The following is a 25,917-nucleotide window of genomic DNA, read 5'->3' as shown; positions in this document are numbered from 1 at the left end:
ACCCCCCCTCCTCCTTCCCCTCGCCCCCACCCAAGTCCAGATCTACCTCCCTCCCAAGTACAATAATAATTTTCTCACTTAGATATCTTTAGTGTTTTTCTCCCTCATCTTCAGCTAGTTTCACCTCATTCTCAATTCACTCGGTTTTCTCTCCAGAGTTCGCTGCCCTCGGATCCTCCCAAAATTGTTCCCTCTACGTAAACTGCCCAACCCATATTCATGGCCTTCCCTTTGACCTTGCTATTTCACGTGGTTTTGTTTGTCCTATCCCAGCAATCACAGATAAGCCCATTTCTAATTACTTCCTTGCAACACTTTGCACCCACACCCACCATCCACCCCTCTCTCTCTCTTCCACCCCCCCCCCCCCTCCCCCATGTTCAAAATCTACTTCCTTCTGTATCCGTCCCTGGAAAAATTACCCAATTCACTTACAACTGCACTTTCAAAATCCATTTCTACCTATCTAATTGTAGCTAAAGCGTCATTTGTAAATAGTTTCTCTTCTTGCCACTGGTGCTGCCCAAAGATTTATCCTTTGCTGCATCCGATTTCTCATCTAAAATCTCAGCATTAGTTTTTAAATGTGGGCTGACGACACCCAGCTCTATCTTATCACCACCCTTCTCCATCAATGCATGGATTCCAAGGCTAACAATTTGTGCAAACAGTTTCCTTAAGCTAGCTTGAATATAGGAGTTTCTTAAAAATGTTTTTTTTAAGCTGTTTCTGAAGATAACACATATTTAGCCAAGATATTTGATATTTGAAGAATTCAATTCTTACCTTTCCCAACATCCTTCCTAGAAAGTAGTAATGTCTGGTGAAGTGATCGCCAACCAGCATTTTTGCTGCAGGATTCGGATACAGAAGCCCTTCATTTGTTGTTTTAAAAAATCCCTGGTTTGGGTTAAATCCAGTCTTGAGCAGTTCATTAAGAAATTCTCTGAATATTCCCCCACCATCAATTCCAGCTTCATCTAAACCGTGTGCATTTAGTAAGTGAACGCGTATTCTTTTTCTCAGATCAGATTCTGGAAAATAAGGGCAACATTTATTTTTCAACATATATTGCTCTAAATGGTTACTTTTACAAAATGCATAACATAGATCAGGAATTTGGGCTGGAATGACAATAACTTTAGAGTTTACTGCCACCACTGGGTAAAACTGACAACAGCTTCTGGTGTCTGCATGTGCACAGCTAAATGCAGAAATCTGGAAGTTGCTATCAGCAATAACCTGGCCTGCCACAGGGTGCACTCAGGCAGTCTTCGCAGAAGTAATCAGGAATAAAGATGTAAGGGCAGCACAGTGGCTAGCATTGCTGCCTCATGGCGTTTAGGTTCCAGGTTCGATCCCGGCTCTGGGTCACTGTCCGTGTGGAGTTTGCGCATTCTTCCCATGTTTGCGTGGGTTTCACCCCCACAACCCAAAGGATGTGCAGGATAGGTGGATTGGCTATGCTAAAATTGCTCCTTAATTGGAAAAAAAATGAATTGGCTACTCTACATTGATTTTTTAAAAAAGGAATAAACATGTAAACTTCAACTTTTCACACGCTTTTCTCATTGTAAAAGTTAAGTTTTGTTGAATGAGGTGTAAATGTGTTTTAATGAAGTCCCAAGTCATAATTATGCTGTACAACCTCTACCTTTAAAAGCCTGGACAGCCTTGGCTTCCCAATTTTTATTGTGAAACCTGTTTGTTCGGTTTCCTCACTCCCAAGGAAAGCATATTTGCATTTTTTAAATTGAAGTGAATGTGTCTCTCATGCCAGAAGTCCAAATGGTCACACAAATTTGCATGTTTTGGTATTTTCAGTTTCATCTTAATTTTATTAATCTTATTTTTCAGAAAAACGAAAAAAAAAGAGGTCTCAAATAAGAATTAGAAAGTGAATGGAAAACATGAAAGTGTTTACAACATGCTGCAAAAGAAACACTACCAAAGCGGAATAGAAAAAGAGACAAAAGATGAGATATGAGCAATGATGATAGAAAGGGGAAAGCAAAGAAACACACCCCGGAATGCTGAAATTGAAAAGAAAATATAGAATGCATGCAGGCTAAAGAGGAACGGTATAACGAGGTGTGATTAACTATTGAAACTAGTATATAAAAAATAAATCACAAAATAAATTCTGCACAAGATGAAATTTTGACAGATAGAAAGAGATAACAACAGATAACGGATGCATAAAAGACAATGATGGTAAAATATTCTTTGAAAGGGGCGCATTACTATTGATCCTTTATTTGACTCTATTTTAAGGACTGCCTCCACTTGAATCATCAGACAATTCACTTCTATATTTTGTCCATCTTTATGCTGTTGCGCCCCTTTCAAAGAATATTTTACCATCATTGTCTTTTATGCATCCATTATCTGTTGTCATCTCTTTCTCTCTGTCACACCTCGTTATACCGTTCCTCTTTAGCCTGCATGCATTCTTTATTTTATTTTCTATTTCAGCATTCCCGGGTGTGTTTCTTTGCTTTCCCCTTCCAAAGTGAATTGTCTGATGATTCAAGTGGAGGGAGTCCTTAAAATAGAGTCAAATAAAGGATCAAAATGATATATCAGAGGTAAAGAATGCTTTGAAACTGATGAGTACAGGAAAAGCATAGATGAAGTAATAAATGAACATCTAAAAGCCTTTGGAGAAACAGAAATTAAAGTGGGAACAGAAATGTGTGATTAAATGTACAGCAAAGAATATATTCCAAATGAGTCAAGACCTTAATCGTTCGTTAAGTTACCTAAGAAACCTAAAGTAATGGAATGCAATCATTTTAGAACTATAAGCTTAATGCTCATTAAAGTGATCTTGGAAATCATAATAGAAAGAAATAATACATATTGAAGCAGAAATTGGTGAAACGCAGTCTGGACTTAGATCTGGAATCAGAACATAAGAACTAGGGGCAGGAGTAGACCATCTACTCCTCGAGCCTGCTCTGCCATCCAATCAGATCATGGCTGATCTTTTTGAGGACTGGGCTCCACTGACTGCCTGCTCTGCATAACCCTTAATTCCTAACTGTTCAAAAATCTAACTTTGGCTTAAAAACATTCAATGAGGTAGCCTCAACTGCTTCATTGGACAGGGAATTTCACAGATTCACAACCCTTGATGAGGAAGTTCCTCATCAATTCAGTCCTAACTCTGCTCCCCCTTATTTTGAGGCTATGCCCCTAGTTCTAGTTTCACCCGCCAGTGGAAACAACCTCCCGGCTCCTATCCTACCTATCCCTCCATAATTTTATATGTTCCCATAAGATCTTCCCTCATTCTTCTAAATTCCAATGAGTACAGTCCCAGTCAACTCAGTCTCTCCTCATAAGCCAATCCTCTCAACTCCGGAATCAAGCGAGTGAATCTCCTTTGCACCCCCTCCAGTGCAAGGACATCCTTTCTCAAGTAAGGAGACCAAAACTGTACTCAGTATTCCAGGTGTGGCCTCACGAGCACCCTTCCCAGCTGCAACATACCCATCATTTTTAAACTCCATCCCTCTAGCAATGAAGGACAAAATTCCATTTGCCTTCTCAATTACCTGTGTTATGGGAGAGGTGTTTTCAGAACCCCAAAATGTATCATGGGGTTCAACCAACCCCCACCTTTAATGGATTGATGCTTTTGAAGCACACAGCTTGTTCCCCAGGTGTAGTATTACAATTATGGACACGTGGTTTTTAAAACAAAACAATGTTTATTCCATGAACTCATATTAACCTTTTGAATAAACATTAGATCTCTTAACACCCCTTACTTCAAAGATAACCCCGAAAATAATACACTACCCCCTGAAAACTGTTCCTTTAAACATCCAAAAGGCTTCAAACCTTCAAAACAGACACGAGGTTACATTCAATATATTTATAGCCTTTGGATTTGCAGACATCAACAGACCAGCTGTGTTTTCTTCCTGCAGCTCTCAGCAAAACACAGACACTCCCAACTTTCTCCTCAAACTGAAACCAACTGGGCAGCACGGTAGCACAAGTGATTAGCACTGTGGCTTCACAGCGCCAGGGCCCCAGGTTCGATTCCCCGCTGGGTCACTGTCTGTGTGGAGTTTGCACGTTCTCCCCGTGTGTGCGTGGGTTTCCTCCGGGTGCTCCGGTTTCCTCCCACAGTCCAAAGACGTGCAGGTTAGGTGGATTGGCCATGCTAAATTACCCGTAGTGTCCATAAGGGTTGGGAGGGGTTATTGGGTTGCGGGGATAAGGTGGAAGTGAGGGATTAATGTGGGTCGGTGCAGACTCGATGGGCCGAATGGCCTCCTTCTGCACTGTATGTTCTATGTAATCTATATAATCTATGTAAAAGCATAAGTGAGCTCAGCTTCCCCCACCCTCTGACATCACTTCAGTAATATGATCAGCTCCATTTCGTAAAGGAACATTGCTTAAACATCCATTTCTTAAAGGTACACTCACATGACTGCTCCCCCAAGAGAAAAAAAAAACCCATCAGCTTCAAGATGGTTTCATTTTTCACCTTTACACCATCAATTAAGAAATGCACACAGTAAAAACACTTTACCGGTTAAAAAAAAAACAACACACGCAAACAGGTATTATAATATCGCCCATTTTAGTTTTTTTTCTTCTTCCTCCAACCAAAATCCTTCCGTTCATCTCATTCATGACAAAGCATCAGCTATCACGTTTTCCCATCCTGCCATATGTACTATTTTTAAATGAAATGGCTTTAACAATAAACTCCAGCGGAACAGCCTCGCATTGTTATTCCGGAATTGCTCCAAAAACGTCAACGGATTATGATCAGTATATGTAATGGTGTCAGACGGATTGCTGGTCACATAAATGTGAACATGTTGCAAAGCCAGCACCAAACTCAAAGTCTCCTTCTCCATCGTCGAATACCTTTTCTGGTGAGAATTCAATTTCTTTGAAAAATAATCAAAAGGCCGCTCTAGCCCTTCGTCTTCATCTTGTAGAAGCACCGCACCTACGCCCACATCACTCGCATCAACAGCCAGTTAGAATGGTTTGGTATAATTTGGGATGACTAACGCAGGAGCAGTGGTTAACACAGCCTTCAGGCCGTCAAATGCCTGTTGACACTCCGCTGTCCACTGGAATTTGTTACGCTTCTTGAGCAGGTCCAGTGGAGCGACCACACTGCTAAAATTTGGGACAAATTTCCGGTAAAATCCACTCATACCAAGAAATCGCATTATTTCCCGTCGTGTTGAGGGTATCGGAAACTCCACAATAACTTTTGTTTTCACATCCCGTGGGACCAATTGACCCTGTCCGATTGTATGGCCAAGGAAAGTGACTTGGGCTTTTCCAAATTCACTTTTGGCTAGGTTTATCACCCAACCCGCCTCCTGAAGTTGATCGAATAACTCCATAAGATGCTTTAAATGTTCTTTCCATGTGTGGCTGAAAACTACCAGATCGTCGATATATACCGCACAATTGGGTAATCCTGAAACAACTGTGTTAGTTAACCGCTGAAACGTGGCTGGGGCGTTTAATGGCATAACTTTGAATTGGTATATACCATCTGGAGTCACAAAAGCTGAAATCTCCTTTGCCCTTTCGGATAAAGGTACCTGCCAGTAACCTTTAAGTAAATCCAATTTGGAAGTAAAAGCAGATTGTCCCACTTTCTCAATGCAATCCTCCAAACGTGGGATAGTATAAGAGTCCGTTCTTGTAACTGCATTCACCTTTCTATAGTCCACACAAAACTGTCTGGTTTAGGTACCATCACTATGGGTGAGCTCCATTGGCTGCAACCCACTTCAATTATGCCATTTTTAAGCATACTCTCAATCTCTCGGTTAACCTGTGCCTATTTTAAAGGATTAAGTCTATATGGATGTTGTTTGATAGGAACAGCATTTCCCACATCGACATCATGTATAGCCATTTTAGTACTTCCCAATTTATCTCGACAAACTTGCCCATGTGACATCAATAACTCTTTCATGTCAGTTCGTTTTTCCTCTGGAAGGTAACCTAGCAATTCATCCCAATTTTTAAGAACATCCTAATTTTCCAATTTAATTTGAGGTATGTCAAATTCAGTCATCTGGATTTGGTTCGTCACTTTGAGTTAGAATCATTAAAACCTCCTTTTTCTCTCCTTCCCTTTCAAAGTACCTTTTAAGCATATTCACATGACACACTCGGTGAATCTTCCTTCTATCTTGTGTTTTTACCACATAATTCACCTCACTTAATTTCCTTTCAATCTGATACAGTGCACAAAACCTAGCTTTTAAAGGCTCACCTACCATTGGTAACAACACTAAAACTTTATCCCCACTGACAAAACTACGAACTTTGGATTTCTTGTCCGCTACCTGTTTCATTACATTTTGTGCAACTTTCAAATGTTGTCTAACCAATTCATCTGCTCTATTTAAACGTTTCCTAAAATTTGACACGTAATCCAATAGTGTAATTTCTGATTTCTCACCCACCAATTTTTCCTTAATCAATTTAAGTGATCCTCTTACCTCATGACCAAAAATTAGTTCAAAAGGACTAAATTTGGTAGACTCATTAGGTGCATCCCTAACTGCAAACAATACAAATGGGATTCCTTTATCCCAATCCTCTGGATAATCTGGACAATGCGCCCTCAACATTGTCTTTAATGTCTGATGCCACCTTTCTAACGCTCCCTGCGATTCTGAATGGTACGCAGTTGATTTAAATTGTTTTATTCCTAAGCTATCCATAACTTCTTTGAATAACATGGAGGTAAAATTTGATCCTTGATCCGATTGTATTTCTGTGGGTAGTCCATATCTAGTAAAGAATTTAAGTAACTCCTCCACAATCCTTTTAGCTGTAATATTACGTACTGGAATGACCTCTGGAAACCTAGTAGACACATCAATTGTAGTCAAAAGATATTTATCCCACTTTTTGTTTTAGGAAGTGGTCCTACACAATCAATTAGGACCCTCGTAAAAGGTTCCTCAAATGCTGGAATGGGTATTAAGGGCACTGGTTTTATCACTGCTTCAGGTTTCCCTATCACTTGACATGTGTGACATCTTAATGTAACCCAGGCCAATAAAAATATTTCTGGATTTTAGCTCGCGTTTTCCTTATTCCCAAATGACCTCCCACTGGTACCTCATGTGCAACTCGCAACACCTCCTTTCTATACCCTACCGTCAATACTACTTGATGAACTTCTGCCCACTTTTCATCCACCTGCATATGTACAGGTCTCCATTTTCTCATCAAGACACCACGTTTACGGTAATAACACTCTGGTATACTCTCAAATTCCTCTTCCGTATATGCGTTCTGATATGTCGGTTTTATTTCTACATCTTTCTGTTGTAACTCCGCCAATTCTCCTGAACTAAAAATATCCGCCTCATGCCCTGTTCTTGTTCTTTTTCAACCATCTGATCAAAAATAGTTTCTGATAAGTGCACTTCAACTTCATCTTCACTCTTTGATTTCTCCTCTTGGCTTAACCTGTGACTTTGCGACCGTGTTACTACACAATCCAGAAAATCCCAGGATATTCGTCCTTCAACACTTCAGTTGTCTGATTTTCCACTGGCTTATCAACCACAGTAGGCACCACTCCCACCTGTGATCCAGCTATACCATTACCCAAGATAAACTGTATTCCTGGACAAGATAGTTTATCTATTACTCATACTACACTTCACCACTCTTCACTGGACTGTCCAACCTTACCTTATATAATGGAACGGTACTCCTCTCACCCAGAATTCCACATATCACCACCTTTTCTGGCAACATTCTTCCCAAACTACATAATTCCTCATCTCTTACCGTTAAAGATTGACTAGCCCCTGTATCTCTTAAAATTGTGACTTCTTTATCTGCTCCTCCTGATACAAATGAGTAAACTTTACCCACACAAGTAAATTCTTTAAAGACATCTGGCACCTTCTTAACAATTACTTCTTGAACAGGCTGTACAATCGTTTGCACCTCCTTCGCTTCCCTTGGGCTTTCCTTTACCACTCTAACAGATCTCACTGTCTTATCCTGTTTTACCACATCAGCCTTTCCGTTGCTTTTCTTCAACCACCAACACTGTGACTTTACATGGCCTAGTTTATTACAATGAAAACATTTGAAACTTTTCATCTCTTTTCCACCCTCCTGGATTTCTTTTTTAATCTGAGGTACACTCTCTTTATTGTCTCCCATCAGATCACCTTTACCTTTACCACTTGAGTATTTCTCATGTCCCCAGTTTCTCTCACCGGCTGAAACTGATGTTGGAAACGAATCTTTGATTTATGAACTAATTCATAATCATCTGCCATTTCTGCTGCTAATCTCCCACTTTTAACCCTCTGTTCTTCCGCAGGAGTTCTCACTACATCAGGAATTGAATTTTTAAAATCCTTCAAGTATAATTTCTCTGAGAGCTTCATATGTTTGGTCTATTTTCAAAGCCCTTATCCACCTCTCAAAAGTATTCTGTTTGAGCCTTTCATACTCCATGTATGTTTGACCAAATTCTTGCCTTAAATTTTTAGACCTTTGTTTGTAAGCTTCAGGCACTAGCTCATATGCACTTAAGATGGATTTCTTCACCTCCTCATACGTTCCAGATACCTCCTCCGGTAGTGATGCAAACACTTCACTAGTCCTACCTACCAGTTTTGTTTGAATCAGTAATACCCACATGTCCTGTGGCCATTGCATTGGTTTAGCTACCCTCTCAAATGAAATGAAAAAGGCTTCTACCTCCGTCTTGTCAAACCTTGGCAATACTTGGACATATTTAAATAGAACCCCACCACTTCGACTATGACGCTCTGTCTCATTATCCTCATCCATCTCCTCCAACTGTACGTGTCCCTTTGCGTCTGCCAATTTTAACTGATTTTCATGTTTCAAAACCATTTTCCGAAGTTCAAACCCTCTCTCTTTTTCCCTTTCCTCTCTATCTCTTTGTTTGTTTCTTTCTTCTCTCTCCTTTTCTTTTTCCTCTCTATCTCTATCTTTTTCTTTCATTGCATATTCAAGCCACTTTAATTCTTTTTCATGTTCAAGTTGCTTAATCTGCAACTGGAGCTTTGCCATATCTAATGAGTCAGAATGTATCACAGGCAAACGTAAATGCGCTGATACCACGTTAAGTACCTCATCTTTTCGTATTTTGCTAGGCAGTGTTAACTGCAATGCTTTTGCCAAACCTAACAGTCTGTTTTTAGTCTCTGTCCGTAAGGTATCACGTGTTACCATGTCCACCCCCAAAAACCTCTGAGCCTCCGAAAGAGCCATTGTTCACAACACTCTCCCCACTTAAACTAAAATACCACACCGGAAAAGCAACAATCCTTCACTGTCTTTAAGTTCACAAAAGCCAATCCAATATAGACTTTGATCCCGCTCGAGCCCCCAATTGTTATGGGAGAGGTGTTTTCAGAACCCCAAAATGTATCATGGAGTTCAACCAACCCCCACCTTCAATGGATTGTTGCTTTTGAAGTACACGGCTTGTTCCCCAGGTGTAGTATTACAATGGTTTTACGTGGTTTTTAAAACAGAACAATAATTATTCCATGAACTCAAATTAACCTTTTAAATAAACGTTGGATCTCTTAACACCCCTTACTTCAAAGATAACCCCGAAAATAATACAACACTACCCAATCCTGCAAACTGTTCCTTTAAACATCCAAAAGGCTTCAAACCTTCAAAACAGACACAAGGTTACATTCAATATATTTATACTTTGGATTTGCAGACATCAACAGACCAGCTATGTGTTTTCTTCCTGCAGCTCTCAGCAAAACACACAGACAATCCCAGCTTTCTCCTCAAACTGAAACCAAAAGCAGAAGTGAGCTCAGCTTCCCCCACCGTCTGACATCACTTTAGTAATATGATATGCTCCATTTCTTAAAGGTACATTGCTTAAACATCCATTTCTTAAAGGCACTCTCATGACACCTGCTGCACCTGCAAACCAACTCTTTGCGATTCATGCATGAAGACACGCAGGTCCCTCTGCACAGCAGCATACTGCAAGTTTTTACCATTTAAAAAAGGAACAAAAGAGAATATCTAAAAGAAAATTTACCTATTCTTAATAGACTATGAAAAAATATTCAATAATGTTGATTACCAAAAGCTCATAGATGTGTTGCTGAAATGTGCCACTGACAGTAAAGGTGATTTATCCAGAGCGTATATTGGGACCAAATAGCAGGCATCAGGCTAGAACAGTTTTCCAAGCTCTGGATCAGAGCCAGGTGGTGTCGCAAGACATCATTTTGGAGTTCCAAGCTGCAAGGCAGCGAGGGCCGCTGTGGAGCTCAGGCGGACTTCTGACAACTGCGAGGTCCCTTTAAATCATGTTTTTTCTATTGGTGGGCATAGCATAAAGGATGGATCTTTGAGGCCTGACTGCTGTGCAAAGACGTCAGTGAAAAGGTAGGTGTCTTTTTTCTAGCCACCAGAAGTCAAGATTGAAGTACAACAAGGACTATAATAATATATTGCCAAAGTACTCTATCTGTAAACAGAACAAATATTCAGACAATTAAATTTACTTCCAGAGATAAAAATTGGAAGCAAGAACATAAACTTGTGGTATGTTGACAACACAGTGCTTCTTGTAGAGTCAGAGGTCCTACAAAATATTATAGATCAAGTAAAATAGAGAAGTTTAGAATATGGGTTGATTATTAACACCAAGAACAAGAGTTTGAAGAAGTGTGAAATTGAAATGGATGGTGTCACACTGGAACAAGTTGTTCAGTTTGCCCATTTAGGAAAAATGACAACAGAAGACGGTAGATAGACACCAAAAGGAGGAAAGAAATAGCCAGGAGTAATTTTGTGACGATGAAGGATGTGTTAACAACAACAAAACTCGTTTATAACAAGGAAGAAACGATGCTATATTATCTCCAGTTTCCTGTATGCCTCAGAAACCTGGACAATAAATAAAGATCTGTGGGGAAAAAATAGAAGTCTTTGAAATGTGAATGCTAAGGCATATGCTTAAAATTCCACACACAGGCCAAAAGACAAATGAAGAGGTGCTTCAAATAGCAAGAATAAAAGAACTCTAAAAGTAACAACCAGAAAATAGAATATCCGTATTTCGGCCATTCTATCAGAGCTGAAAATCTAAAAACATCTCTTCCAAAGGGCAAAGTGGACAGCAGAAGGAATCGACCTCACATAGTTGGATGATGGACATCAGAGCAGTTGTAGACGAGCTACAGTGGATGAGTGAGGGTGGTGCAAGACAGACTAGTGTCACATATCATCACATCAGATTTCCTGGTAGGAGTAGCTACAAGTACAGGACCATCTTTTGCTCCATTCCATGATTTTAAAAAGTTACAAGGATTTTTAAAATAAAAATTCAACATCAGATTTTTCAAAAATTTTGCTATTTCACCTGTCTTAATCCCATTGGCATGTGCTAATCTTTATTGCATGTCCTGTAAAATGATTAAAAAAGTGCAATAATTAATGTATTTAGTTCTTAGTTTGCTGTCTGAGAGTTCAATCTGATTGGCTGTGCAGCCTGTTTGAGAGCTTCCACAAGAAATTCCCTATGGATGGCGCCAGACGAAAATCGAGGAAATCGATGCCAGGGAGACCATGACATCTTCCTAAGCAGTCTTCTGCGATGTCAATGGTGAGCATTGTTGACTGCAACACCTGGGCCAGATTCTTTTGTTGAAGTCACAAATAAATGTTTAACATATCTCTTTTTTTTTTTTTAAAAACCTTCAGAAATCAGCCACTGCCACGAAAGAAGCTTATGAAAGGCCCTTTCAAAATAAATCACCTTTAGTTGCAAATTTATTGAGTAATCATCTACCAGAGTGCTGATGGCCAGGTTGTCTTTCTGGTGAATTTAGCTCAAAGCAGGAGGATGGCACATCATTGTCTCTGTGTAAAAGCCTAGACACAGGCAAATCTCTCATAAAATGGGTGTGGTTTCACATACAAAATAATTGATTAAAAAGTTCCCTCCTGCAATCAGCTGTAAATATAGTGTTTCTTAAGCAAGGTCAAGGCTGCTTGTGGCTGTCGTCTATGATGGAATATGTCGGCTCCAGAGAGAACAATCAGGCTGGGCTGAATGATATTTTCTTGCTCCCCCACCCCCCAACCACCTATTTGCTATGTGAAGCAGATTTCTTTTCTTTCAATTGACTTATCCCAGCTATCATGTTTAATTTCAGATTACAGCAAGCAATTTCGTTTGCAGCCCTCTTTTTCTACAAACCCTATGAACTTCTACTTAGCGCAGACAGTTTGAGTTGCCGCAGACAGTTTGAGTTGCTGCCAGGAGTAGGGTTGTATATAAAAGATCCCAAAGGGTGCAATAATGTTACTTTCTGAATGAATTTGGACAATAAAACTCACTTCCTAAAAATCATTTGCCTTCCAATATACAACTCTTGTTAATTTTTCAAAGTATATTGGAGGAAGAATACTAATAGTTGTTGGGTTGAAAACTAATAACTGTAGAAGCTGTATTGCTCCAAACATTTGATGAGAAATGAGCACAACAGGCTCCAATAGTGAGTGACAAAATGCACTAATTTCAAGCTCCCCATATCTTTCTTAATTAGATTGAAGCTTCCGCAAACGTGAACACGAGATGTGCACCGCAGCTGCTGATGTAGCATTTTCCTCGTGGTACAAGGTTACTGAGTTTTAAACCAGTTATAACTGCATTGAACCTACATCACAAAATGAGACCATTGGGCCCAAAAGGTCTATGCTGGTACAAAAGTAAATACTGCGGATGTTAGAAACCAGAAATAAAAACAGAAAATGCAAGAAATACACAGCATATCAAGCGACATGCAGACCGGGAACAACAAGCATGACCCTAAGTTTCATGCTGCCTGTCATTTTAATTCTTCATCTTATTGTCAATCTGACCTCCTGCTGTGTTCCACCTTCAGGATCCTACCGAGTTCAATAATTTCAAGTTGTCAAATTTGCCCCCATTTTCTTTCCTTCATGATTCTGCCATTCACACCACCTCGACAGACATTATTTGTTTTTTAACTTCTCATTCCCTATTGTCGTGCACCATCAACTCTTCTCATTTAATCTCTCCAGCTTTCCATCTATCACATACCTTTCCCTTTTGTCCACGCTTCCTTCTCTTTCGCTTGCTAAAAAACCTATTACATCTCTAATATTTCCCCAATTCTGAAGAAAGGTCAATGACATGAAACACTAAGCCCGTTTCTCTCTTCAGTATTTCCAGTTTCTTTATTAGGTCTATGCTTGTGTTTTTGCTCCCCATGCTTCCATCTTTCTTAATCTCACCTCATTAACATGTCATTTTATTCCGTTCTATTCCTGGATTGTATTTAATGAGCATGCATCTATACTAATCACCTCAACCATTCCATGTGGTTGCAAGCTCCATGTTCTCACCACAATAAAGAATAAAGTCGTTTTTCCTGAATTGCTTAATGGATTTATTGGTGATCATCCTGTTATTTATGATCCCTAATTTTGGACTCCACACAAGTAAAACCATCTTCTTGACATCTATCCTGCTTCATTTTGAAATTCTAATCTCAAACTCTGTTCAGAGGACTCATTTTCATACATTTTAGAAAACAGCTGATGAGATAATTAGTTTATTTCCTACTACAAACACAGTTTCACACTTTGAATAAGCTAGAGATATCTATAAATATACTAAATATGAGTTTCATTGCACAATATTGTCACTGGGATTTGATAATACAATGGTGGGGATGGGAACCAATGCAGAAAGTCGGAGGGAAGTAAAGTGGGGACAGAAAAGACAGTAAGGGGAAAGGTGAAAGGCAGAGAAACCAAAGTCAAAAACCAAAAAGGGCCACAGTACAGAGTACAGGGTCTGTGGAGAACTCAATGAATGGGTCCAGTAAGGCTAAGAGAAATAATACACGGGGAGTGTGTCCAAAACTTGACCGTACAGATGGTCTGAGAAAACAGGGCAGAGAGCAAGGGAAGTCTAGATTAGACTGCATTTATTTCAATGCAAGAGAACTGACGAGCAAGACAGATGAACTCAGGGCATGGATGGGTACATGGGACTGGGATATTATAGCTATTACTGAAACATGGCTAAAGGAGGGGCAGGACTGGCAGCTCAATGCTCCAGGATATAGATGCCATAGGAAAGATAAGAGGGGGAGTTACATTTCTGATTAGGGAGAATATCACGGCAGTACTAAGGGGATATATCCGAGGGTTCGGCCACTGAGTATATATGGGTAAAACTGAAAAATAAGGAGGGGGAAGATCACTTTGATAGGATTGTACTACAGGCCCCCACATAGTCAGCGGGAGTAAATATGTAAGGAGATTAGAGGTAGCTGCAAGAAAAATAGTGATAATAGTTGGGGACTTTAAACTTTCCCAACATTGACTGGGACAGCCATAGCATTAGGGGCTTGGATGGAGAGAAATTTGTTGCTTGTATTCAGGAGGAATTTCTCATTCAGTATGTGGATGGCCCGACGAGAGAGGGGGCAAAACTTGACCTCCTCTTGGGAAATAAGGACGGTAACAAAGTGTTAGTGAGTGATCACTTTGGAATCAGTGACCATAATTCCATTATTTTAAGATAGCTATGGAGAATGATAGATCTGGCCCAAAAGTTAAAATTCTAAATTGGGGCAAGGTCAATTTTGATGGTATTTGACAGGAACTTTCAAAAGTTGATTTGGGGGAATCTTTTGGCAGGCAAAGGGACGGCTGGTAAGTAGGAGGCTTTCAAAGGTGTGTTAACTTTTATTTAGAGTGAAGAGCAAGGCTGGTAGAAGTAAGGAACCCTGGATGACTCGGGATATGAGGCCCTGGTCAAAAAGAAGAAGGAGGCATATGATATGCATAGGCAGCTGGGATCAAGTGGATTCCTTTAAGAGTATAGAGGTTGTCAGAGTAGAGTTGAGAGAGAAATCAGGAGGGCAAAAGGGGACATGAGATTGCATTGGCAGATAAGGCAAAGGAGAATCCAAAGAGCTTCTACAAATACATAAAGGTCAAAAGAGTAACTAGGGAGAGAGCAGGTCCTCTTAAACATCTACACGGTCATCTATGTGCGGATCCACAAGAGATGGTTGAGATCCCAAATGAATATTTCTCATCGGTATTTACTGTTGAGAAAGGCATGGATGTTAGGGAACTTGGGAAATAAATAATGATGTCTTGAGGACATATTACAGAAAAGGAGATGCTGGAAGTCTTAAAGCGCATCAAGATAGATAAATCCCGGGGACTTGATGAAATGTATCCAAGGACGTTGTGGGAGGCTAGGGAGGAAATTGCAGGTCCCCTAGCAGAAATATTTGAATCGTCGACAGCCACAGGTGAGGTGCCTGAAGTTTGGAGGGTATCAAATATTGTGCCTTTGTTCAAGGGCCGCAGGGAAAAGCCTGGGAACTATAGACTGGTGAGCCTAACGTCTGTGTTAGAACGTATTCTGAGAGGCAGGATCTATCTGCATTTAGAGAGGCAAGGACTGATTAGGTGTTCAGGAATGGGTTAAGAAACATTCCAATTAGATGTCTCATTGATCCAATAATTGGCACATATGTAAAGAGGCTACAGCTGGCCTTGGGAGCATGTGATGTGATGATAAGAATTTGGTCATGAGTGTGTTCAAAGGAAAAATAAACGTGTTTGGGAAAAGGAGCAGAACTTTGACTCTTTATTCAACAGGAGCCAGAGGCTAACATTAGGGACAGTCAGCATGGCTTCGAGAGTGGAAAATCATGTCTCACGAGTTTTTTGAAGGGGTACCAAGAAGGTAGGTGAGGGCAGTGTAGTCGACGGAGTCTACATGGACTTTAGCAAGGCCTTTGACCGGGTACGGCGTGGTAGGTTGTTGCATAAGGGCAACGCAATAGCACAATGGTTAGCACTGTTGCTTCACAGCACCAGAGACCCGGGTTTGATTCCCGGCTTGGGTCACTGTCTGTACGGAGTCTGTTCTTCTCCCAGTGTCTGCATGGGTTTCCTTCGGGTGCTCCGGTTTGACGTGAATGCTTCGAAGAGTGCGCAATAAGGTTTACCAGGATGTTGCTTGGTCTCGAGGGTGTTAGTTATGAGGAGAGGTTGAATAAACTCGGGTTATTTTTGTTGGAAAGACAGAGGCTGAAGGGGAACCTGATTGAGATCTACAAAATTACGAGAGGGATAGACAGAGTGAATAGTCAGATGCTTTTGCCCAGGGCGGAAAACTCAATTACAAGGGGGCACAGGTTCAAGGTGAGAGGGGGAATGTTTTTCACGCAGAGGGTGGTGGGTGCCTGGAGCCTGTTGCCAGTGGAGGTGGTGGAGGCAGGCACGATAGCAAAGTTTAAGATGTACCTTGATAAGACACATGAACAGATTGTTTGAGCAATAAGTAGTATGTCTAAATAAGGAATCTGGATCGGCGCAGGCTTGGTGGGCCGAAGGGTTTGTTCCTGTGCTGTAATGTTCTTTTGTTCTTTGCAGGATTCCTAGCCTCTGACCTGCTCTTGTAGCCACAGTATTTATATGGTTAGCCCCGTTCAGTTTCTGGTTAATGGTAACCCTGATGTTGATAGTGGGGGATTCAGTGATGGTAATGCCATTGAATGTAATGGGGCAATGGTTGGATCCTCTATCATTGGACATAGTCACTGCTTGGCACTTGTGTGGCACAAATGTTACTCGTCACTTCTCAGCCCAAGCCCGGATATTGTTCAGGTTTTGCTACATTGTACCTAACCTGATTTCAGTACGAGGAGTTGCAAATGGTGCTGAACATTGTGCAATCATCAGCAAAAATCCCCGCTCCTGACCTAATGTTGGAAAGGTGATTGATGAAGCAGCTGAAGATGGTTGGGCCGTGGACACTACCCTGAGGAACTCCTGCAGTGATGTCCTGGGATTGAGATGACTGATCTTCAACCAGCACAAACATTTTCCTTTGAGCTCAGTATGATTCCAGCCCATGGAGTTTTCAAATGGGCTTTCCACAGTTGGAGGCCAAATTAAGTACCAAACAAAATTGTGTCGCCAAATATAGACCAGGAGCCAAAATGTAAAAAGAATCAAAATAAATAAAATTGCAGCACTTTCTACAACAGAAAAGGAACAGAATTCATTTATGACTTTTGCTCCATTACATAGAAATCTGAGGTATTTTCCATCAAGGACTGTTATGACATTAAACTTCGTAGGCGTTTACTGCAAGGCTAGAGTCATTGAATGGATTAGAGCTTCATAACAAGTCATTCATCTTTCTATGTTTCTACTGGCCGGACTTTACTCAACCAAGAAAAAGTTAAGGGTAGCACGGTAGCACATTTGCTTCACAGCGCCAGGGTCCAAGGATCAATTCCCGGCTTGGGTCACTGATTGTGCGGAGTCTGCACGTTCTCCCCGTGTCTGCGTGGGTTTCCTCCCACTGTCCAAAGATGTGGTTAGGTGGATTGGCCATGCTAAATTGCCCTTAGTATCTAAAAAGGATTGGTGGGATTATTGGGTTACGGGGATAGGGCGGAGCTTAAGTGGGGTGCTCTTTCCAAGGGCCAGTGCAGACTCGATGGGCCGAATGGCCTCCTTCTGCACTGTAAATTCTATGTTCTATGTACCAAACGGTTATGATGGTAATGACTATCTGTTGAACAGTGAAACGATGTCACCACATAACAAATTTTTAATTCTGCTTTGCGAATTATGTTTATTCCGTTACAGTCTAAATGACAGGCTGAATAATGGTTACAGAAGTTCTAAACTGTGCTGACCAGCAAGGCGCTTCTGTACTTGCAGTAGTTACCTCACTGGCCATAAAATACCAGATTGAGGAGAGCTGTACTGTGCAAAAAACATATTTTCTATAACCTTAACCAACAAACATTTTAAAATACATTTTTCACAAACTATGTATTAACAGTACAGGTAATAAATTACTTGTACAGGAGTCAATTCGGCTAAAAATAATTTTGCCACCTCATTAGGTAAAACCATCACACCCAGGCTCACAAGCAAATTTATCATAGGCAGACCATTTGATTCAACGAGGGGAGAAAGTGTGTGAAACAGTTTAATAATAGCTTTTAACCTGCTGTTCAGGGATAAGTTTCCAAAAACATGTTTATAAGCAATGCTGATTAATGGAGGCAATTTTAATTTTCTGGTTGATCAGATCTATTAATCTTGAATCATATTAAATTTAATTTTAATACCCATCATATAGAAACAAGCCATTCAGCCAAACTAGTCCATGTCTGCATTTATGCTGCAGGCTTTGGAGAGGGTGCAGAGGAGGTTTACCAGGATGTTGCCTGGTCGGAGGGTGTTAACTATGTGGAGAGGCGAATTCCGGGTGCGGCGATGACCAGCTAAGACGAACGTGTCAGCACCTCCCGTTGAAACGGACTTTTGGGCTCTTATTAACAAAGAACAAAGAAATGAACTGCACAGGTACAGGCCCTTCGGCCCTCCAAGCCTGTGCCGACCATGCTGCCCGACTAAACTACAATCTTCTACACTTCCTGGGTCCGTATCCCTCTATTCCCATCCTATTCATGTATTTGTCAAGATGCCCCTTAAATGTCACTATCGTCCCTGCTTCCACCACCTCCTCCGGTAGCGAGTTCCAGGCACCCACTACCCTCTGCGTAAAAAACTTGCCTCGTACATCTACTCTAAACCTTGCCCCTCTCACCTTAAACCTATGCACCCTAGTAATTGACCCCTCTACCCTGGGGAAAAGCCTCTGACTATCCACTCTGTCTATGCCCCTCATAATTTTGAAGACCTCTATCAGGTCTCCCCTCAACCTCCTTCGTTCCAGTGAGAACAAACCGAGTTTATTCAACCGCTCCTCATAGCTAATGCCCTCCATACCAGGCAACATTCTGGTAAATCTCTTCTGCACTCTCTCTAAAGCCTCCACATCCTTCTGGTAGTGTGGCGACCAGAATTGAACACTATACTCCAAGTGTGGCCTAACTAAGGTTCTATACAGCTGCAACATGAGTTGCCAATTCTTATACTCAATGCCCCGGCCAATGAAGGCAAGCATGCCGTATGCCTTCTTGACTACCTTCTCCACCCGTGTTGCCCCTTTCAATGACCTGTGGACCTGTACTCCTAGATCTCTCTGACTTTCAATATTCTTGAGGGTTCTACCATTCACTATATATTCCCTACCTGCATTAGACCTTCCAAAATGCATTACCTCACATTTGTCCGGATTAAACGCCATCTGCCATCTCTCCGCCCAAGTCTCCAAACAATCTAAATCCTGCTGTATCCTCTGACAGTCCTCGTCGCTATCCGCAATTCCACCAACCTTTGTGTCGTCTGCAAACTTATTAATCAGACCAGTTACATTTTCCTCCAAATCATTTATATATACTACAAAGAGCAAAGGTCCCAGCACTGATCCCTGTGGAACACCACTGGTCACAGCCCTCCAATTAGAAAAGCATCCTTCCATCGCTACTCTCTGCCTTCTATGACCTAGCCAGTTCTGTATCCACCTTGCCAGCTCACCCCTGATCCCGTGTGACTTCACCTTTTGTACTAGTTTACCATGAGGGACCTTGTCAAAGGCCTTACTGAAGTCCATATAAGACAACATCCACTGCCCTACCTGCATCAATCATCTTAGTGACCTCCTCGAAAAACTCTTATCAAGTTAGTGAGACACGACCTCCCCTTCACAAAACCATGCTGCCTCTCACTAATACGTCCATTTACTTCCAAATGGGAGTAGATCCTGTCTCGAAGAATTCTCTCCAGTAATTTCCCTACCACCGAAGTAAGGCTCACCGGCCTGTAGTTCCCTCGATTATCCTTGCTACCCTTCTTAAACAGAGGAACAACATTGGCTATTCTCCAGTCCTCCGGGACATCCCCTGAAGACAGTGAGGATCCAAAGATTTCTGTCAAGGCCTCAGCAATTTCCTCTCCAGCCTCCTTCAGTATCCTGGCGTAGATCCCATCAGGCCCTGGGGACTTATCTACCTTAATATTTTTTAAGACACCCAACACCTCGTCTTTTTGGATCTCAATGTGACCCAGGCTATCTACACACCCTTCTCCAGACTCAACATCTACCAATTTCTTCTCTTTGGTGAATACTGATGCAAAGTATTCATTTAGTACCTCGCCCATTTCCTCTGGCTCCACACATAGATTCCCTTGCCTATCCTTCAGTGGGCCAACCCTTTCCCTGGCTACCCTCTTGCTTTTTATGTACGTGTAAAAAGCCTTGGGATTTTCCTTAACCCTATTTGCCAATGACTTTTCGTGACCCCTTCTAGCCCTCCTGACTCCTTGCTTAAGTTCCTTCCTACTTTCCTTATATTCCACGCAGGCTTAGTCTGTTCCCAGCCTTTTAGCCCTGACAAATGCCTCCTTTTTCTTTTTGACGAGGCCTACAATATCTCTCGTTATCCAAGGTTCCCGAAAATTGCCGTATTTATCCTTCTTCCTCACAGGAACATGCCGGTCCTGAATTCCTTTCAACTGACACTTGAAAGCCTCCCACATGTCAGATGTTGATTTGCCCTCAAACATCCGCCCCCAATCTATGTTCTTCAGTTCCCGCCTAATATGGTTATAATTAAGAGCCCCAACGGCAATTTTTAACGGCCAAAATCACTGTGCGGTGAAATAGAAGGGAATCCCCCCGTATAAATATGGATAAAGGAGAGGATAGCGGCCGGATTGCAGTGGATCCACTGGAGCAGCGGCATGGAAGGGAAGCTCGAAGCAAGATGGCGTTGGAAGGTGGCTGTTCGGTATGGGGCCCGGAGCAACAAGAGTTCCTGCGGCGCTGTGTGGAAGAGCTGAAGAAGGAGGTGTTGGCCCCGATGCTACAGGCGATTGAAGGGCTAAAGGAGGCGCAGAGGACCCAGGAGTTGGAGCTTCGGGTCGTGAAGGCAAAGGCTGCGGAGAATGAGGATGAAATACAGGGCCTGGTGGTAAAGACAGAGACGCACGAGGCACAGCACAAAAGGTGTGTGGAGAGGTTGGAAGCCCTGGAGAATAACTCGAGGAGGAAGAATTTAAGAGTCTTGGGTCTTCCCGAAGGCATAGAGGGGGCAGACGTCGGGGCATATGTGAGCACGATGCTTCACTTGCTAATGGGATCGGAGGCCCCGACGGGCCCTTTGGAGGTGGAGAGAGCTTACCGAGTTCTGGCTCGAAGAGCAAAGGCAGGAGAAATACCCCGAGCCATAGTGGTGAGGTTTCACCGCTACAATGACAGAGAGATGGTTCTAAGATGGGCGAAGAAAACTCGGAGCTGCAGGTGGGAGAACGCGGTGATCCACGTGTACCAAGATTGGAGTGCTGAGGTGGCGAGAAGGAGGGCAAGTTTCAACCGGGCCAAGGCGGTGCTCCACAAAAAGGTTAAATTTGGAATGTTGCAGCCGGCGAGACTGTGGGTCACACACGAAGGGAAGCACCACTGCTTTGAGACGGCAGAAGAGGCGTGGACATTCATCGTGGACGAGAAGCTGGAATAGTCTGGCGAGAGAAAAAGCTTCTGTAATAAAGTGGTGGGGTGATTATGTGGGACGAGGGAGGGGAAGGGGGGGAATTTTTTCAATTTTAAAAGTTTGTAACTTTTCTCTTTCCCCGCGTTGGGGGGGGGGGGGGGGGGGTAGTATGGGGAACTGTGGGCGCCGGTGGGAAGGATAGGGGAAGGAGAAGGGAACTGCGCCATCAGGGGCGGGGCCGAGTGGGAAACGCGGGCTTTGTTCCCGCGCTATGGTAATTGTGGCGTGAACGGGGACGCAGGAAGGAGGGGGGCTCGCACAATGAGGGGCCGAGGACAAACGGGGGAAGCCGAGGTCAGCCAGAGTTTGCTGACTTCCGGGAGCAGCATTGGGGGTGCAACTACGCTAGAAAGGGATCTAGCGGAGGGGGGGGGGGGGGGTTAACTGGGTTGCTGCTGCTAAGGGGAAGGGGGAGCTGTTATGGGGCGGGGTGGTCGGGGCGGGAGAGCACAGTCGGTGGGATATACGGGTACGTGGGAACCAGGTGAGGAGCTGGGTTAGACAAGGGGATGGCTAGTCGACATGGGGGGGGCGGGTAAAGAGCCCCCCAACCCGGCTAATCACGTGGAACGTGAGAGGGCTGAATGGGCCGATTAAAAGGGCACGGGTACTCGCACACCTAAAGAACTTAAAGGCAGATGTGGTCATGTTGCAGGAGACGCACTTGAAACTGGCAGATCAGGTCAGACTACGTAAAGGATGGGTGGGGCAGGTGTTCCATTCGGGCTTAGATGCGAAGAATAGGGGGGTGGCTATCTTAGTGGGGAAACGGGTACAGTTTGAGGCAAAGACCATAGTGGCGGACAGTGGGGGTAGATATGTGATGGTGAGTGGCAGATTGCAAGGGGAGGCGGTGGTCCTGGTGAACGTATACGCCCCGAACTGGGATGATGCAAACTTCATGAAGCGCATGCTGGGGCGTATCCCGGACCTGGAGGCGGGAAAGCTGGTAACGGGGGGAGACTTCAATACGGTGCTTGATCCAGGGCTGGACAGGTCTACGTCTAAGACCGGGAGGAGGCCGGCAGCGGCCAAGGTGCTTAAGGACTTCATGGAGCAGATGGGAGGAGTAGACCCCTGGAGATTTATTAGGCCTAGGAGTAAGGAGTTTTCATTTTTCTCCCATGTTCACAAGGTGTATTCACGGATAGACTTTTTTGTCCTGGGAAGGGCACTGATTCCAAAGGTGACAGGGACGGAGTACATGGCCATAGCCATTTCGGACCACGCTCCACATTGGGTAGATCTGGAAATAGGAGAGGAAAAGGAGCAGCACCCACTCTGGAGATTGGATATGGGGTTGTTGGCGGATGAGGAGGTATGTCTAAGGGTGAGGGAGTGTATCAAAAGGTACCCGGAGCTTAATGATAACGGAGAGGTCCAGGTGGGAGTGGTCGGGGAGGCGCTGAAGGCAGTGGTCAGAGGGGAACTGATATCCATAAGGGCCCATAAAGGGAAGCAAGAGAGCAAAGAAAGGGAGCGACTGTTGAGAGAACTCCTGAGGGTAGACAGGCAATTTGCAGAGGCTCCGGAGGAGGGACTGTACAGGGAAAGACAAAGGCTACATATGGAATTTGACCTGCTGACCACGGGCAAGGCAGAAGCACAGTGGAGGGCACAGGGAGTACAATATGAGTATGGAGAGAAGGCGAGCCGGTTACTGGCCCAACAACTGAGGAAGAGGGGAGCGGCGAGGGAGATAGGTGGGGTGAGGGATGAAGAAGGTGAGATGGAACGGGGAGCGGAGGGGGTGAACGGGGTGTTTAAGGCATTCTACGAGAGGCTGTATAAGGCTCAGCCCCCGGAAGGGAAGGAGGGAATGATGCATTTCCTAGATCAGCTGGAATTCCCGAAGGTGGAGGAGCAGGAGAGGGCGGGACTGGGAGCACGGATTGAGGTGGAGGAGGTGGTAAAGGGGATTGGGAGCATGCAGGCGGGGAAGGCCCCGGGACCGGATGGGTTCCCGGTGGAATTTTATAGCAAATACATGGACCTACTGGCCCCGCTTTTGACGAGAACCGTTAATGAGGCCAGGGAAAGGGGGAAGTTGCCCCCGACTATGTCGGAGGCGACGATATCGTTACTCTTAAAGAAGGAAAAAGACCCGCTGCAGTGCGGGTCTTACAGGCCTATTTCCCTCCTGAACGTGGATGCTAAGCTCCTGGCCAAGGTGATGGCGACAAGGATAGAGGATTGTGTCCCGGGGGTGGTCCACGAGGATCAAACTGGGTTCGTTAAGGGGAGACAGCTGAACACGAATATACGGAGGCTGCTAGGGGTGATGATGATGCCCCCGCCGGAGGGGGAGGCGGAGATGGTGGTGGCGATGGACGCTGAGAAAGCATTTGACAGGGTGGAGTGGGACTACTTATGGGAATTGTTGAGGAGATTTGGTTTTGGAGAGGGGTTTATTGGATGGGTACAGCTGCTATATAGGGCCCCGGTGGCAAGTGTGATCACGAACAGGCAGAGGTCCGACTACTTCCGTCTTTATAGAGGGACAAGACAGGGGTGTCCCCTGTCCCCGTTACTGTTTGCATTGGCAATTGAGCCGCTGGCCATAGCACTGAGGGGCTCTAGGAAGTGGAGGGGAGTACTCAGGGGAGGAGAAGAACACCGGGTATCATTATATGCAGATGATCTATTGCTGTATGTTGCGGACCCAGTGGAGGGGATGCCTGAGATAATGCGGACACTCGGAGTTTGTGGCATTTTCGGGGTACGAACTGAATATGGGGAAGAGTGAGTTGTTCGTGGTGCATCCGGAGGAGCAGAGCAGGGGAATAGATGATTTACCGCTGAGGAGGGTAATAAGAGATTTCCGGTACTTAGGGATCCAGATAGCCAGGAGCTGGGGAACCCTACATAGGCTTAATTGAACACGATTGGTGGAACAGATGGAGAAGGATTTTAAGAGATGGGACATGGTGTCCCTGTCACTGGTGGGTAGGGTGCAGGCGGTCAAAACGGTTGTCCTCCCGAGATTTCTTGTTGTGTTCCAGTGCCTCCCGGTGATGGTTACGAGGGCTTTTTTCAAAAAAATTGAGAAGAGTGTTATGAGCTTTGTGTGGGCTGGGAAGACCCCGAGAGTGAGGAGGGGGTTTTTGCAGCGTAGCAGGGATAGGGGGGGACTGGCACTGCCGAGCTTAAGTGATTATTATTGGGCCGCCAATATCTCAATGGTGTGTAAGTGGATGGGAGAAGGGGAGGGAGCGGCGTGGAAGAGACTGGAAATGGCGTCCTGTAAAGGAACCAGCCTACAAGCATTGGCGACGGCGCCGTTGCCGTTCTACCCGAAGAGATACATCACAAGTCCAGTGGTGGTGGCAACGCTGAAAATTTGGGGGCAGTGGAGACGGTATAAGGGAATGGCGGGTGCCTCGGTGCGGTCCCCGATAAGGAATAATCATAGGTTTGTCCCGGGGAGAATAGATGGGGGATTTAGAACATGGCAGAGAGCAGGGATTGTGCAACTGAGGGATCTGTTCCTAGACGGGACGTTTGCGAGTCTGGGAGCGCTGACGGAAAAATACGGGTTGCCCCAGGGGAATGCATTTCGGTATATGCAATTGAGGGCTTTTGTGAGGCAACAGGTGAGGGAATTTCCGCAGCTCCCGACTCAGGAGATTCGGGATAGAGTGATTTCGGGGACATGGGTGGGGGATGGTAGGGTGTCAGATATATACAGGGAAATGAGAGACGAGGGGGAGATCATGGTGGATGAGCTGAAGGGAAAATGGGAAGAAGAGCTGGGGGAAGAGATCGAAGAGGGGCTGTGGGCAGATGCCCTACGCAGGGTAAACTCTTCGTCCTCGTGTGCCAGGCTTAGCCTCATACAATTCAAGGTCTTGCACAGGGCGCACATGACCGGAGCAAGGCTCAGTAAATTTTTTGGGGTAGAGGATAGGTGCGGGAGATGCGCGAGAAGCCCAGCGAACCACACCCACATGTTTTGGTCATGCTCGGCACTGCATGGGTTCTGGGTGGGGGTGGCAAATGTGCTTTCGAAGGTGGTGGGGGTCCGGGTCGAGCCAGGGGTTGGCTATATTCGGGGTTGCAGAAGAGCCGGGAGTGCAGGAGGCGAGAGAGGCTGATGTTTTGGCCTTTGCGTCCCTAGTAGCCCGGCGAAGGATATTGTTAATGTGGAAGGAAGCTAAACCCCCGGGCGTGGAGGCCTGGATAAACGACATGGCAGGGTTTATAAAACTGGAACGGATAAAGTTCGCACTAAGAGGTTCGGCTCAAGGGTTCACCAGGCGTTGGCAACCATTCATTGACTATCTCGCAGAACGATAAAGGAACTGGGAAAGTAGCAGCAGCAACCCGGGGGGAGGGGGGGGGGGGGGGGGGGGGGGGGCCTCTTGTATGGATATTT

At 44.1% G+C, this 25,917-nt stretch overlaps 1 protein-coding gene across 3 annotated transcripts in view; it reads right to left on the bottom strand.

Moving 5' to 3' along the window:
- Nucleotides 1–25,917, bottom strand: part of ube3c (ubiquitin protein ligase E3C) — a 277,267-nt gene that overhangs the window by 88,476 nt on the left and 162,874 nt on the right. For all 3 annotated transcript variants that reach the window (XM_072508217.1, XM_072508215.1, XM_072508216.1), the window contains one exon: nt 787–1,034. In XM_072508217.1, coding sequence (XP_072364318.1) covers nt 787–1,034 — 248 coding nt within the window. The remainder of the gene's footprint in view (nt 1–786; nt 1,035–25,917) is intronic.

This window comes from Scyliorhinus torazame, chromosome 6 (genome assembly GCF_047496885.1).
Source record: "Scyliorhinus torazame isolate Kashiwa2021f chromosome 6, sScyTor2.1, whole genome shotgun sequence".
In the NCBI taxonomy this organism is placed as follows: Eukaryota; Metazoa; Chordata; class Chondrichthyes; order Carcharhiniformes; family Scyliorhinidae; genus Scyliorhinus; species Scyliorhinus torazame.
The sequence above is the reverse complement of the archived record's forward strand: the minus strand, read 5'-3'. Positions and strand labels throughout refer to the sequence as shown.